A 17,050-nucleotide genomic window follows, 5' to 3' on the forward strand; every position below is an offset into this window, starting at 1 on the left:
TTTGTAAGTATTCAAAAAGCATCACATTTATTTTAATTACACATTTTTCTCAAAATATAGTATTTTTCTACATAGTCCTTTTCAAATAAATGTAATGTATTGATTGAACAATATAAGCTTTATAGGAAAGGAAAATACTTGTCTTTCTTAACAACGTGTTTCTTTATCATAAATTTAGGTTCTCTTGGCTAGCAGTTTTGTACCAGTTTATGCAGGCCTGAAAGCAGTGGAATATAAAGGAGAGGTAATATTTTTATATATTCAAAGATATTTCTTATATTAATAATTTTTTCCTGAAACATTCAGTTTTAGAAATGTCTTAAAAGGTATAAAGAAGAAAAAACAATTCTATGAATTAATTCATAAATGGTTTTGTTTCCTTCCTTTAAGAAAAGAAAATTCAAATCCTAGGATAGTCACATTGTACATCTTTGTATAAGGATTAAAAAAAATGTTAACTTAAAATATTTTATTTAATATTAGTGACTGCCTGAAATACATGTTTTAAAATAAATAATGCATTTACCTAAAAGAAATGAACAAAATTTATATGTCAAACATCTGGATATTGTTTATTTTTTTCTATTTTTTGTGGTTATAGTTTATAAGTATGTCAGTGCTTTAAATATCTTAAAGTTTAACTTAGTTGATTCTCCTGAAGTCAGTATCTCATCTTTAAAGAGGTTATTTTGTACTACTGTGTTCTGTAGGAATAGTTTGAACTTCAAATTCTTTCTGCCTTAACTCTTCCTGCAATTTATAAAGTAGGTGCAATTTGTCATAAGATGGGAGAAAGAGGCAGAGAGCCAAGATAGTAGAGAAAAAACAGTGATTTGCCTGAATTCTCCTTAAAATATTTCTGAACACTTTTAAATAATGCCATAGAATAATTCTTGGAGCAGCAGAATCCACAAAAGGATAGAGGTGAAATAAATTTCCTGGCTAAAGACAAATTAGAATCAAGGTCAGAAGAAAAGGTCTGTCACACTTGAGTGAGAGTACATTACAAATCAGGCTCCAGCAATCCATGAGTAGGCCTTCAGAACCACTGAATCAGCTATGGTAGTGGCTGCTTCCAGAGTTCTCAGGTCACAAAGGAATAAAGAAGTAAAAAGTGGTCAGAAGGAGATTACAAAGATCTTTTTGCTGGCACTGGGGGCATAATTTCGTTGTGTAGCCCTTACTCAGATCTGGATTGCAGTTTTGGGTGGCAGTCCCAGGGCCAGATGAACACTAGCAGATCAGAGATCTTCCTCGCAGATCAGAGATCTTCCTCACAGATCCATAGTAGAAGAGAGTACTTGTGGTTACTCACAGACCAAAGCATAGGCATAGGCTAGGAAAGTAATAAACTCACCTCTTTTTAGATCAAATTACTTTGAAAGAAATGAAAATTACAACTCCTTAGAAGTAGCTCTTAAAAACAGCCACACAAAATCCCTGAAATTTGGGGCAGTGCATACTTTACCCTGAAATCAGAACTCCATTTTAGTAAAGAAAAATGAGCAAACCACAGAAAAAAAATTCTGACCATAAAGTTACCATGGTGAAAAGAAAGTTCATAACACACACTCAAAGCTCTTATTCAGAGACTCCAAGAAAACATGAATTGGTTTCTGATCATGGAAAAGAATTTGAAAATTGAGCACAAGAAGTAGAAGAAAAATTGGGAGAGAAATGAGAATGATGCAAGAAAACTATAAAACATGAATCAACAGCTTGGTAAGGAAACAAACAAACAAAAAAAATACTGAAGAAAATAATACCTTAAAAAACAGATTAGGCTATTCAAATGGTTAGGAGAGGTTCAAAAAGCCAAATGATTTTGGCAAGAATGCCTTGGAAAAATTCTCAGATGATGAAATTGAAACTATTTCCACTCATATGAAAGAGTGTTCCAAATCACTACTGATCAGAGAAATGCAAATTAAGACAACTCTGAGATACCACTACACACCTGTCAGATTGGCTAAAATGACAGGAACAAATAATGATGAATGTTGGAGGGGATGTGGGAAAACTGGGACACTGATACATTGTTGGTGGAGTTGTGAAAGAATCCAGCCATTCTGGAGAGCAATTTGGAACTATGCTCAAAAAGTTGTCAAACTGTGCATACCCTTTGACCCAGCATTGCTGTTATTGGGATTATATCCCAAAGAAATACTAAAGAGTGGAAAGGGACCTGTATGTGCCAAAATGTTTGTGGCAGCTCTTTTTGTTGTAGCTAGAAACTGGAAGTTGAATGGATGTCCATCAGTTGGAGAATGGTTGGGTAAATTGTGGTATATGAAGGTTATGGAATATTATTGCTCTGTAAGAAATGACCAGCAGGAGGAATACAGAGAGGCTTGGAGAGACTTAAATCAACTGTTGCTGAGTGAAATGAGCAGAACCAGAAGATCACTATACACTTCAACAACAATACTGTATGAGGATGTATTCTGATGGAAGTGGAAATCTTCAACATAAAGAAGATCCAACTCACTTCCAGTTGATCAATGATGGACAGAAATAACTATACCCAGAGAAGGAACACTGGGAAGTGAATCCAAATTGTTAGCACTACTGTCTATCTACCCAGGTTACTTATACCTTCGGAAGCTAATAATTAATGTGCAACAAGAAAATGGTATTTACACACATATATTGTATCTAGGTTATATTGTAACACATGTAAAATATATGGGATTACCTGCCATTGGGGGGAGGGAGTGGAGGGAGGGAGGGGATAATTTGGAAAAATGAATAAAAAAAAAAAAAAAAAAAAAAGAATGCCTTGGAAAGCAGAATTCACCAAATGAAAAAAAAAAAAAAAAAAAAAAAAAAAGACACAAATAAATCACTGGGGAAAAAATGCTCCTTAAAAAGTAAAATTGGCCAAATGGAAAAGGAGGTTTAAAAACTCACTTAGAAAAAAAATAATAATTCCTTAAAAATTCGAATTGAGCAAATGGAAGCTTGTTACTCTATGAGAAATCAAGAAAAAACAAAAGCAAAAGGATGAAAAAGTCAGACAATTTGAAATATCTCATTGGAAAAATAATTGACAATGGAAAATAGGTCTAAGAGAGTTGCTCTGAAATTTATTGGACTACCTGAAATCTATAATTACAAAATGAACCTAGATATCATCTTCCAAGAAATTATCAAGGAAAACTGTCCTGATATTCTAGAACCAGTGGGTAAAATAAAAATTGAAAGAATCCATCCATCACCTCCTGAAAGAGATCCCAAAATGAACATTCCCAGGAAATTATAGCCAAATTCCAGAGCTTTCAAGTCAAGGAGAAATATTGCAAGCAGTAAGAAAGAAACAACTCAAGTATTGTAGAGCCATGCAGGGTAACACAAGATTTAGCTTCTATATTAAAGGCGTGGAAGGCTTGAAATGTAATATTCTAGAGAACAGTGGAGCTAGAATCACAATCAAGAATTATCTATCCAGTAAGCATGATCATAGAGCTTGAAATACGATATTTTAGAGAGCAAAAGGGCTAAGAATTACCTACCCCAAAAAACTGAGTATTATCATTTCAGGAGGAAAATTGATATGCAATGAAATAAAAGACTTTTAAGTATTCCTGATGAAAAGATCAGAGCTAAATAGAGAATTTGACTTTCACATACAAGATTCAAGAAGCACACAAAAAATAAATAGGAAAGGAAAATCAATAGGAACTTAAGGTTATACTCTTTTCATTCCTACATGGGAAGATGTTACTTATATCTCATAAGAACTTTCTCATTATTGGGGCAGTTGGAGGAGTATATGTAGATAGAAGGCATAGTTGAATACGAAGGAATGATATCTAAAAAATAAAATTTAGAGGTGAGAAAAGAATGCATAGGAGAGGGAAAGACAGAAGTAGAACAGAGCAAAGTATCTAATATAAGGGACAAGAAAAAGATTTTATAGTGGATGTAAAGTTGGGGGAGTTAGGTGAGTGAACCTTATTCTCAGTAGAATTGGCTCAAAGAGGAAATAACATACTCCGTTGGATATAGAGATCATTCTTACCCTGCAGGAAAGTAGAAGGGAAATAAAATATGGAAAAAGGGGAAGGTGATAGAAGAGAGGGCAGATTGGGGAAGGGTGTAATCAGAAACAAAACATTTTGAGGAAGCACAGGGTGAACTTAGAACAGAATAAAAGGGGGGGGGGATGTGATGGAGAAAAATAACAGCAATAGTAGCTAAAAAAAACTCTGAAATAAGTTTCTTTGAATAAAGGTTCTCATTTCTCAAATATATAGAGAACTGAGTCAAATTTGTAAAAATAAGAACTATTTTCCAAATGATAAATTATCGAGATATGAATAATTTTCAGATGAAATAATGAAAAAATGCTCTAGTCACTGTAAAAAGCCTTTAACCTAGCAATACCACTACTAACTCTATATCCAAAAAGAGATTAAAAACTATATAAGAATATTTGTAGCAGTTATTTTTCTGGTGGAAAAAATTGGTCATTAAAGGATGCCCATGAATTGGGGTGGCTGAACAAATTATCAGTAACAGTTAATTAGGATGATCTCAGAAAAAAAACTTTGAAAAACTTACATGAATTGATGTAATGAGATGTACTGTGTACAAAGAAACAGCAATATTTTTAGATGATCAACTGTAAATGACTTACCTATTATCAGCAATATAGTGACACAATTCAACTGTGAAAGACTTAGGATAAAAAACTGTTCTCCATCCCCAAAGAAAGAACTGGTGCTGTCCAAAGATAGATTGAAGCTTACTTTGTTAAATTAAATTTTTTTTGAAATTTTGGGGAGATTATTTTTTCCCCATAACCTATATCAAATTGCCTTCTCAATGAAGGGTATGGGGAGGGAGCAAGGGAGAGAATTTGGAACTCAGAATCTTAAAAATAAATGTTAAAAATTGTTTTTACATGTAACTGGGGAAAAATAAAATACTAAATTAAAAAAAAAATTAGAACCTGACTTTCAGAGGTTATTGTATAACTTAAAAAGAAACACAGATTCTAATCCAAGTGGGTTTTCTAGTGAAAAATGAATGATTTCTCTTATGGAAAATTTACATATTGATAGATATGGTGACTAACACATGTGAAATACCTCTTAATAAAAATATTATTTTATCTGAACTCAGAAAAAAAAGGTGGGCCAATGAAATATAAATTATTTCAAATTCATTACTAATGCTGGGGAAAAAAAAACAACTCAAATAACATGTACTGCTTAATGGTAATATAATCTTTATAAAGGAGATTCAGAGTATATTTTCATGCTATCAAGAAAGGGGATTTCTAAAAAAATGAGGTATTTCAGAAGAATTAGCACTTTTTAGTGTAAAAGCTAACAAAGCCATTTTCAGATCTCCTTATCCACCTTTGCTGTTCATGTGTCACCCAACTCACCTGTGGCTACAAAAAGATATAGCATGCACAGCAGCCACACTTCGTAAAACCATCTTGGCAGATGGGCTAAAAACCATGTTAGGGTGAGTTAGAGGCTTGTCTACTTTAAGCATATGAAGACTCCTTCTAGTAGAAGGGACTTCTTTATTCCAGTGGCCATGAAGACATCTGAAAGCAGGCACTGTGAAGTGCTTTAAACTTGGTCAGACATTAAAGACTCCAAGGTCATTCACTATATTCCAGGCCATTGCCAATCCTAACTTTTGTCTTGCCTTGGACTTTGATGACAGTGGAAGAGAGAGTGAGACTGACAACTTTGTGTAACTTTTCATCTGAAAAAAGTTTTTTTAGAGAATTATATATTACTTATATTATATCATATAGATAGTCCTTCATGGTTTCTTTGGTTGAATTGAACTAAAAAGTTAATCAGTAAGCAAGAAATTACATTTTTAAGAAATTACCTTTAATCTGTTTATTATTTCTTACATTTCACTTTAGTACTAATATTACACAAAAGCCAAACTTTAGTAATGAATGAAGTTCACTTAGATTGTATAATTTCTACTTTTATCTTCTTTTCTATTTCTTCTAATGATTATTTGGGCTAAGCAAAGAAAGAGGCAAAAATAGAAAAAATATTTATAAGGGAGGAGTAGGAAATATCTGAAATTTGGGGAAAGGAAACAATAAAGCTCAATAATGAAAAACAAGGAGATAAAATTAAGAATAGATTGCAACAGGAGAACATTCATCTATAGTTCCAGTTGAATGTGTAAAAATACTTAAGACTGCTAAGTTGCATATTATACAGTATTGTTACTCTTCTTTTGTCAGTTATTTCTGGTCCCTAGAGTGGGTGACTTTTCAGGAAACACTTGCCAAAGAACTCTTCTTATTTTTGTCATCTTCATATCCTTGCTTTTTTTTCTAACAGTGGTCCAGCTAATTGGTGAAATATAATCCAGTTTGCTTTAAGTCAGACTGTCGCACCATGTATGTTATATCCCTGGTACAAATTTCTGCCTATTTTTTTAGGCAAACATTTTGCCTATTTTTATAGATGGCCCAGAGTAAATAGCCTGGTTACAGATAAAAGTCTAAGTTATTAACTTGTCCCAGTTATATTAAGAATAATTGAAAGCTTTACTCTGGTAAAATCCAAAGTAACAGTATTTATTGTATCTAAAGCAATTTGGATTATATGTAATATTAATATTTTATTATTTTTCTTACATTTGTCTCAGTCACAATATAAAGTATGTATCTATAATAACAAACTAATTGCGATTATTTACTTCATATATTGGGAGCCCAAAGTCAAAGAGTACCTATTATAATACATTATAATTATTTGCTCAACCCTTTCCAAAGTCAAAATTCCCACATTCTACTTTCTTGACTCCTGATCTTGCATTACAGAACACAATTGAAAAAAAAAAATTTAAATGATAACAATTCTGAGGACTGGACCCACTACAAATTTATATTATCCCATCTTAATCAAGACTTCACTTATGCATGCCAGACTTTTACTCTTCTTTAGCTGAATCAACTTGCCCTCAGCATCTATTCTAAACCTTCTCTCCTTGAGCCTTATAATAGCATTCTCTTTATACCCTTTTAACAGAATACCTTATGCCTCATACTTCATAGAAAAAATTGAGACCAGTCAGTTGATTCTCTGCAGTTCCACACTTCAAATCACTCCAACATCATTCCTTGTTATTTCCTGTACTTCAACTTTGGCTGGTAAGATGACTCTTCTCTTTAGAAATCCCTACCCATCTCCTTGTGTTCTGTATCACATCCCCCATCCCCCATCTATTCCATGAATTTACCGTTTGAATCATATTCTTCCTCATTTTTAACTTCTCTTCTATTGGCTTCTCCTCTGCTTCCTACAAATATCCTAAAATTTCTTTCATTCTTTAAAAATAAACACAAAAACTTCTCTTGACTGCTTTTTCAAGCTATCATTCTACATGTTCCTAACTGCCTATTCTTCCCAATTTCCCAGTTCTCCAGTCAGCCAGGTTTAAAGCCTAGTAGTTTCCCTTACCCCTTTATAGAGGTAATCACTTGCTAATTCATAGCATTTCTACCTCCTCAACATATCATTCATTCCCTTTTCTCCACACTCAACCATCCTGATTAAGGTTTATATGTCTTCTCTCCTGGACAATGCACAGTCCTCTTAATTAATCTTTCTGTCTTGGATTTTTTCTTACTGTGGTCCATCTTTTCACACAGCTCCCAAAGTAATTTTCCTAAAACCCCAAATCATATAATGTCTCCTTAAAGTTATACAAGCATTTAAAGCCCTTCATAAACCTGGATAAAGCCTATCATTCCAGCTTTACATATTATCTTCTCCAAACACTGCACTCTGTTCCAGTTAAACTAACCCACTTGCTGTTCTCCCTGTACAATGTTTTGTCTCCTCTTAGTATCTTTGTGATGACTCTGCTGCATACTTGAAAATGACTCAATTAAGCTCTTGGAATCTCTAATGCCTTTTTCTCCCAGTGATAAGTACCTTCCTACATAACTTTATATTTGTTTTATACATATCTGACATATCTACATATGCATATAACATCACAAATAGGATGTAAGTTTCTTGAAAGTAGGAATTTTCTTTCTTTTGTATTTGATTCCCCGTCTCTAGCAATTGCTGGTCTTTGTAATCTCTTGCCAAGTGGTTATTCCTGCATTTTATTGTATTTTAAAATTTGACTTTATCTCTCAGAAGTTGTACTTTATTTCCCTAAGATATTTGACTTCATAGAACTTCAATTAACTCCAGGATGCTGATTCTATATTATATTTTTTACTTATATTCTTCTACTTCAGATTGCTATTTGATTATTACTCTCTTACTGCAGGTATCTAAGATCTTAACCTAATTAGCTTCTGCTTAGAAATACCATCAATGCATTGACTTCTGTCTCTATTCCACCAACAGTAAAAGAACTTTTTAGTGTGTCTAGTCAGGGGAAACTAAAGGTTTGGTTTTGTTTAGATATTTTTCATATAAGTAGTGCATAATAACCTGATTATTTTTCCCCTCTAACTATATAAGAGCTTTCAGATAACTGTTTTCTTACTTTTGACTGCCAGGATTATTAACAATGAATTACAGATCCTAAATCCTTACTTCTACCCAACTCTCTTCTTATCCTAAATCCTTCAGTGAGAAGTCTAGCTTTTCTAGGAGATTTCAGATATTCCAGTTATAGCCCAGAACTAGTTAGAACTGCTATTAAATACTGTGATTTTTTTTTTTTTGCTCATTATCTTAGGTAAATACATATGTTCTAAAAGGTATATAAAAATGAGTAATCTAATAATGTTATCTTTTTTTCTAAATTCTAGATGCAAATTGTTTAGGAAGCCTATAATTTTGCATTTTTATCTCTTTTTCAAACTCGTGACCTCACTAATTCATATATTAGTTTGTTTTAGAATTACCAGAAAAAACAACTAATATTTATTTTTTATTCAAGGCTTAATGATGTACTACCTGTCATTTCCTTAAATCTCCAAAAATAAAATAGTAAGGATACTAATTTATTAATTTAACTAATGAAATCCGTACAGAATTCATAGCATGGAGAATCATTTTTCTCCCATTTTTCTTTCCCACTTTTTTTCCCATATGGCCTAACTGTTAAGGACCATGCCTAAGTGTGAAGAGGCAGGTCAATAATCCCAAAGCTCCCATATCTGTGAATCATAACATTACCCTAAAGGAATTGCAAATCATCCTTTATTGACATGTTGCTTGTGGATTGGGAATGAAATAAAATTGGAGGCAAGAGGGAAGAAGTGAGAGGTCAGAGAATGTAACTGCCTTTCAGTCTCCTTGTATCATTACATCTTCTCACATGAAGGCATCTATTCTGCTAGTCAGAATTAGATCCCCAGCAGACACTAGCTGGTTCCTGTAACACCTGTCTCCAAATAAAACCATGAAGTTGGTAAAGTTTATCTCTGGAGCCTTCCCTTGTATTATACTTTTTCCTTCTCTTTGGCATTTAGTGCCCCAGACTGATCAAGTCTTATCTCAGGCTTCTCTTCAGACAAAATTATCCCTGCTTCAATTTCTGCCATTTGTCAGAACTTCCCTGCTTTTTCCCCATGTAACTTCTTGTTTAGCTGTCACCCTGAAATATGACAAAGTATCTTTATTCAAGTAACTTCATATCTTTTAGCCCTATATTTCAGTTTTAACAGAGTTCTTCTAGAAACAAGGAGTTGAACCTAAAGAAATTTATCTCTCCTATTAAGTTTTCCAGCACTGGAGCAAAGCTTGTGAAAGAGTCATTTATAGTGAAGGAGCTTTTGGGTTGATTACAAATCATGATATATAAGCAGATATCTATTCTAATTTTTCTTAAGGTTGATGACACTATGTTCAAAAACTTTGAGACTTTTTAATAATTTCATTGGAATCCCCAAATTACAATACTATCTACATTTAGAATCATTTATTTCACTCCTAAAATCATCTGGTCTAACAGCACATCAGTCTCTTACTCAGTAAGCATTTAGTACCATATTATGCTGGGAGCTCTCTCCCTTCCCACCATCTCTCCCCCTCCCTCCCTTTCTTCCCTTCTCCCCTTCTTTCCCTTCCCTCCCCTCTCTCTTCTCCCTCCCTTCCTCCCCTTTTCCCTCTCCTCTCTCTCCTTCTCCCCCTTTCTATCCCTTTTTCCCCTCCCTCCCTCTTCCTTCCCCCTCAGTTCTTCAACATTAGCCCTTGCAAAACCCTGTGTTCCAATTTGCCTCCCTTTCCCCCACGCCTGATGGCAAGTAGCCCAATATATGTTAAACATGGTAGCAATATATGTTAAATCCAATATATGTATATATATTTATACAATTATCATACCACACCAGAAAAAAAAAGAAGCAAAATAAAATGCAAGCAAACAACATCAAAAAGTGAAAATGCTATAATGTGAACCACACTCAGTTCCCTCAGTCATTTCTCTGGGTGCAGATGGCTCTCTTCATCACTGAACAATTGGAACTGGTTTGAATCATCTTATTGTTGAAGAGAGACATGAATTAAAAGGACTTTTAAAAGGGTACCTGTAAAACATGGGGTTTTATTTGAGACTTGAATGAAACCAGGAGGCAGAGGTAAGGGAAGAGAGAGCATTCTAGGAAAGGAGGCTAGCCAGAAAAAACAATCAGGAGCCAAGGGGTGAAATATGTAAATCATGAGTTGGAAAGGAGGCCAGTATTATTTGGATCAAAAAGTACATGGCAGGGAATAAAGGGTAAAGACTGAAAAGGTGGGAATGGGGAGCTATGTTATGAAAGACTGAAGTCTAGAAGATTTTGAATTTGATCATGGTGGTGTGATAAGGAGCCATTGAAGTTTATTGAGTGTGGAATGGAGAGGGTGACATGATCAGACTTGTGCTTTAGAAAAATCATTTTGATGGCTGAATGAAATGTAGATTGGAGTACTGAGAGACATGAGGAAAGCAGATAAACTTGCAGCAGCCTGTTGCAGTAGTCTAAGTGGGAAGTGATAAGGATCTGTTTCCAGGTGGTAGCCACATCAAAACATAAAGGGGGAATATTTGAGAGATGTTTCAGAGGTGAAATGGACAGACTTTGAAACAGATTAGATATGTAGGAGATGAGGAAGTGAGAGACAGTAGGTGAGGATGGCCTTTAAGTTGCTAGCCTGGTGAATGGTGCTACCCTTCACAGTAATAGGAAAATTTGGCCAATGGAAATGGGTAGGGTGTTTTGGAGAAAAAAGATGAGTTCAATTTTCAATGTTGGGGGCAGCTAGGTAGCGCAGTGGATAGAGCACCAGCCCTGAATTCAGGAGGACTCAGACACTTAACACTTTCTAGCTGTGTGACCCTGGGCAAGTCACTTAACCCCAGCCTAAGGGAAATGATAATAATAATAATAATTTTCAATGTTGAGTTTAAGATGTCTACAGGATATCCAGTTCAAAAAAGTCTGAAAGGCAGTTGGAAAGGTGAGATTAGAGATCAGTAAGAGATTAGGGCTGGATAAGTAGATTTGAAAATTATCAGCATAGAGATAATATTTTAATCCATGACAGCTGATGAAACCATCCAGTGAGATGGCCCAGGACAGCCCTCTGGAATGTCTATGGTTAAAACACATGGCCTAGTTAAAGATCTAGCAAAGGAAACTGAGAAACTGAGTGGTTAAATAGGTAGGAGAACCAGAAGAGAGTAATATCTTAAAAACCTAGAGAGAAAAGAATATCAAGAAGGAGAGAGTGATCTGAGAATAGGTCATTAGATTTAGTAATTAAGTGATCATTCTTTTCTTTGGATAGATCCCTTTCAATGGAATGTTGAGGTTGGAAATTGAATTATAGGAGGTTAAAAAGAATGAGAGGGATAAAAGCATAGGCACTTATTGGAGAAGGCCCTTTTAAGGATTTTAACCATAAAGGACAAAAAAGGCATAAAAAATAACAGGACTGAAAGAATCTAGGGAAGATGGGGAAGGAAGAGAGGAGTAGAGGCATGGGCATGTTTGCAAGAAATAAGGAAGAAGCCAGGAGATAGAGAAACTGAAGTTAAGTAAGACAGTAGGAATGGCAAGAGAGGGCAGTCTGTTGGAGCAGATAGCATGGACCAAGATCTCTTCCTCATGTTATCTTTATAAAGAATAGGACAAAAAAAAAAAAAAGAAAAGAAAAGGAGAAAGGCCGCCCATGGCAAAGATCCCAACTATATATATAATGTAATACAAAGTTGTTGGTTGAAAGAGTGGGAGAGGAGGCACCCATGAAGATTTATGAAGGGATGAAAAAGTTTGGAACAATTGCTATAGTAAGTGAGTAATGAGTTGATAAGGGAGAGGTAGAAAGATTACCTAAAAGTTTTGAGGACTCAGGGTTGTGTAATGTAAATAAGTAGTGGACTCAATTAGAATGGTTGTATGATTTTTTATTTTCCAAGGAGGTTTATAGGAGTGAAGGTGGCGAATCAAACTAAAACTTGGTAGAGCACAATTGGCAATATTATAATGGGGCCAAGAACTCAATAGAAGATAATAGTAAAGAGTTTGGTGGTCTATTTATTACCCCTTGGTTAATCTCCCTGATATGATATTCTCAAATTTCCAGACTGAAGTCATCTATAATATGTATTTTAAAATATGTTGTCATCAATAGTATTTCTATGATCATCATGATACCATTACATGTTATTCTGAGGTTTGCAAAGTGCTTTACATAATATTATTTCTTGTGATTCTTATTCTTAACTCCATGAAATAAGAATTGTAATTATCATTTTCACTGATAAATGAAGAAAGAGATTGAAAGAGGTTATATAATTAGTCCATAATTACATAGTGTCAGTGAGGATTTGAACTCAGGTATTTCTTGACTTCACTCTACCATGCTGCCTCTCATATTACAATTTCCTTAATATTTCAAAAGCTCTATGATTTTATCTAGATTCACATATTCTCTTTTAATACAAATTGTTACCCTTTTTATCTTAAAAGGTTTTATGAATTGCTATGGCCAAACAAATTTATAAATTGGTTGCTGACTTTCTGGTTATGAGCTTATCCAGACTTATCTAGGCTGCTCCTTGATGACTTGTTGAACTCTGACTTTATCAGATCTTCAAAAAGTCAATGTTAACTTCATATCACATGACATTATATGTCACTGGATATGTAGAACTCTGGCAGTAGAGATAGGGTCTACACATCTTATTTTATCCTAGAAATGATTATCCTATCACTTTCCCTCACAAGCTAGTTATTAAAGCCCATCTGGGGTTTTTACTGCACTGCCTTTGACTAATAATTCTGTTAACTGTCTATTTCATGACACATTTTATTTAAATGAAGAGGGACAGGGAGTATAGAAGAGAAATCTTTTGATAATATCTGTAAGATTTTTATCTCAAAGACATGGAATTAGAAAAGCCCAGAAGCCATACGTGAACAAGAAAAGCCGATCATCATACTTGCTATCCATCTACTTCTTGATAGCATTTCAAAGCCAAAGAGGTGTTGCTAGAACAACTTCAAAAGGCTGTGATAAAACACTGGTGTACAAACTTTATAGTATTGACAATTGTATATATGATTTTATAATAAACACTTTTAATTAAACAAAGTATATTTTTAACTAAAATATAAATTGGCAATTAATTTTGAGACAAAAATTTATAGGTGAATTGTGAGGATTTTTGTTTAGTAATTTTTTCAATTGTGTTTGACTCTTTGTGACCCCTTGTGGGATTTTTTCAGCAAAGATGTTGAAATCATTTGTCATTCTTTCTCCAGCTCATTTTACAGATGAGAAAACTGAGACAGACAGGTTAAAGTAAGTGATTTGTCCAGGTTTAGACAGCAAGTAAGTGTCTGTACCTGGATTTTAACTCAGAATCTTCCTGATTCCATGCCATCATTCACTATACCACCCAGATGCCCACAAATTGTGAAGATACTACTTAACAAATAACAGAAAAAACTGAAATGTTATACCATTTCATATTTATATGTGCTTTACAATTAACAAAATACTTCCTTCATAAAATCACCATGAAATGAATTAAATACATTGTGGTAGTCCAAATACCATTACTCAATGTTTGGAAAGTCTCGGGAGGCACAAACATTAAGTATTATATTTAGAGTTATTAGCATATACACTCAGTAGAGAAGTAACCAATGAATCTTTTTTTGAAATCATGAATATCATTGAATCATGTTTCCAGAGTATATAGTAGAGAATAAGATGTAAGAAGGCTGGAAACTTATGAAGGACTTTGAATAACAAAATATTTTGTATTTAATCTTAGAGGTGATAGCAAGACTGTATACATGTGAAAATATGCATCTGTGTGCATGTATATGTGTATACATATATGTGTATATATATATAGAGAGAGAGAGATAGATATGTTTATTTTAAATTAGTTACATTTTTGAGTTCCAATTTGCCTCCCACTTTCCTCTCAACCCCACATTAGAGAAGGCCAACATTTGATAGAGATATATGTGTGGAGCCATACATCCATATATCATCAGTTCTTTCTCTGGAGGTGGATAGCATTTTCTTTTATATGTCTTTCATATTTTTTGAATATTCATATTACTCAGAATAGCTTAGTCATTCATAGTTTGAATAATATTACTTCCAATAACATTACTGTTACTGTATATAACATTATTGAGGTTTTGCACATTTCACTCAATATTATTTCATTCAAGGCTTTCCATATTGTTCTAAAATCAGACTTCTCATCATTCCCCCCTCCCCCCCCCGGGCTGGGATTAAGTGACTTGCCCAGGGTCACACAGCTAGGAAGTGTTAAGTGTCTGAGACCAGATTTGAACTTGGGTCCTCCTGAATTCAGGGCTGGTGCTCTATCCACTGTACCACCTAGCTGCCCCCTTCTCATCATTTCTGTGATTTTTTTTTTTGGTAAGTCTATTCATTTTTTTTAATATGAAATTTGTGGATATTAATGAATTATAGAATCTGCTTCATTGGCCATTTTTGAGGAAAGCATGTTGTAAACCTGAAAATGCTACAAATTGTGAATTGTTAGTAATAAAGCTTCATAATATAGTTAGTGCTTATTGGATATATTTAGATAATAAGTCACATTATATATTAAACAAATCTCACTTTAGGACATTTTTTTGAGCTAAACTTTTCTTTAATCATATGATATATCAAGAATTTCAGCAAAATAGATAAATACACCAAAATGACATATAAGATAATTAGGGATTTCTTTTTCTTTATTAAATGCTTCTTGAAAAACTTTTTGTGGCCCTGAAAAACCCCTTTTCTGGAACAAAGTTGTCCATCTTCTTAGTACTAACATTCTATTCATGATCAGTCTGATTTACTATAGAATGTTTTTGTTGTGTTAATACTTCTAGAAAAAAATACAAAAATATTGATATTCATTGATGACCTACAGTGCTGCTAATCAAGTGAAATATGGTATTCTTTTATTTTGACACCTACACATTTTGGTAGATATAAAACATTGCTAAATGTTTAAAAATTCTAAAGGAGGTTAATGGAATGATATTGCATAGTTAAGTTTTAGAAAAGTAGATGCACAAAGGTCTGTGAAGCTATGGAATGTTTTAAGTGGAAATAAATAATAGTTTTATGCTATTGTTAATCTTCTTGTAGATAACAATTAGCAAAAAGTTTTAAACTATGAATATAATAGATACTATACATGATGAGTTTTTAAATGCTCTTAAATTTAATTTTAAAATTTAGAAATTATTATACCCAGCAATTTTATAAGTCTCTATAATTAATTATGTTGGATATACTCTGTTCATTCCATTGGACTACCAAAGATTATTTTATCACAGGCTGTCTACAAGCATTGTCATTTAATTTACTAAAATATATTAATTGTATATTTCCCTCAATCATATGGTAACATATTGTAATAATATGTAAGTCAGAGTAATACCTACAAATATCACCAAGTCTTAGGAGAAAGGTACCTTCACATATTAGTTTCTAATTAATTAAATGCTTTTCTATTTAATGAGTATAATTGCCCATCTTTTCATTAAGTTGAGTAAGTTAAATATCATATTATTTAAAGGTATGAAATAAAACCTTTCTTTTTCCTAATGAAAGGCACTTTTTAATGTCAATATTTACAAATTCCAAATTGAATATGAAATGTGATGATTTCAGAGCCTTTTTCTTGGCAGGTAGAATGTCATTGGTAAGCTAGTAAGCTTTTCTAGTGAGCAAATCTAAAAGATAACAAGGTTGGGCCATATCTTGTGGGGCTTGCTTTTGCCATATTTTCATGTATTTTTAGTCTGTATACTCAGAGGTCATTTCAAAAGTTACAAAAATTTACATGTTAAATTCTGACCTTATTTTATACTACACACACACACCATATAACATACATACATATACCATATAACATACATTTATTGAATGACCAATAAACATGTTAAATTATGTTAATTTATAAGTATTCAATTTACAGAGACAGAGATAAACATTTCTTTTATATTCACATATGTGTGTTTATGTAGGTATATAGGTGTATATCTTCCCTTGCTATGTTCTTGAAAACAGGGAATTGGGAATATAAGATGGGTGTGTACATTCTTGTGAAATGTAGGCATACATGTTACATGGTATATAGAGTTACACTGTACCTCTGTATACCTATGCCTACGCATAAATATGTTACACATATACAACACATCCATAGACAATGGATATAAGGTGATTTTAGTGAAGACGGCACTAAGATCTGGAGGAATTATAATTGGCTTTATTCAGAAGTGGTACTTGAGCTGAGCCTTGAAGAAAACTGAGTCCGAAGTGATTAGAATATACATTCCAGAAATTGGTAACAGCAAATCCAATGTTACACAAATAGAAAATGAAGTATTATGTTTAAAGAACAATAAAACCAGTTTAGTTAAACTGTGATACATATGAAAGGTAGTAATGTATAATAATATTTAAAAGGTAGAATAGATGTAGGTTGTGAAAGACTTTCATTGGCAATTGGAAGACTTAATATTTGATTCTAGAGGTAATTGAGAACCATTATAGTTTGAGTAGGAGAATAACATGGTTAAACTTATACTTAGGAAAAT

The 17,050-nt window shown here is 33.3% G+C and overlaps 1 protein-coding gene across 7 annotated transcripts in view; it reads left to right on the forward strand.

Moving 5' to 3' along the window:
- Positions 1–17,050, forward strand: part of PNPLA4 (patatin like domain 4, phospholipase and triacylglycerol lipase) — a 61,924-nt gene that overhangs the window by 25,840 nt on the left and 19,034 nt on the right. For 5 of the 7 annotated variants that reach the window (XM_074300194.1, XM_074300188.1, XM_074300191.1 and 2 more), the window contains one exon: positions 179–244. The exons of 1 other annotated variant lie outside the window; for it this stretch is intronic. In XM_074300194.1, coding sequence (XP_074156295.1) covers positions 179–244 — 66 coding nt within the window. Of the gene's footprint in view, positions 1–178; positions 245–7,025; positions 8,669–17,050 lie in introns of those variants that run through there. One more of the 7 variants, XM_074300195.1, reaches the window with a different exon arrangement.

The sequence above is a fragment of the Sminthopsis crassicaudata genome, chromosome 3 (genome assembly GCF_048593235.1).
Source record: "Sminthopsis crassicaudata isolate SCR6 chromosome 3, ASM4859323v1, whole genome shotgun sequence".
Taxonomy (NCBI): domain Eukaryota; kingdom Metazoa; phylum Chordata; class Mammalia; order Dasyuromorphia; family Dasyuridae; genus Sminthopsis; species Sminthopsis crassicaudata.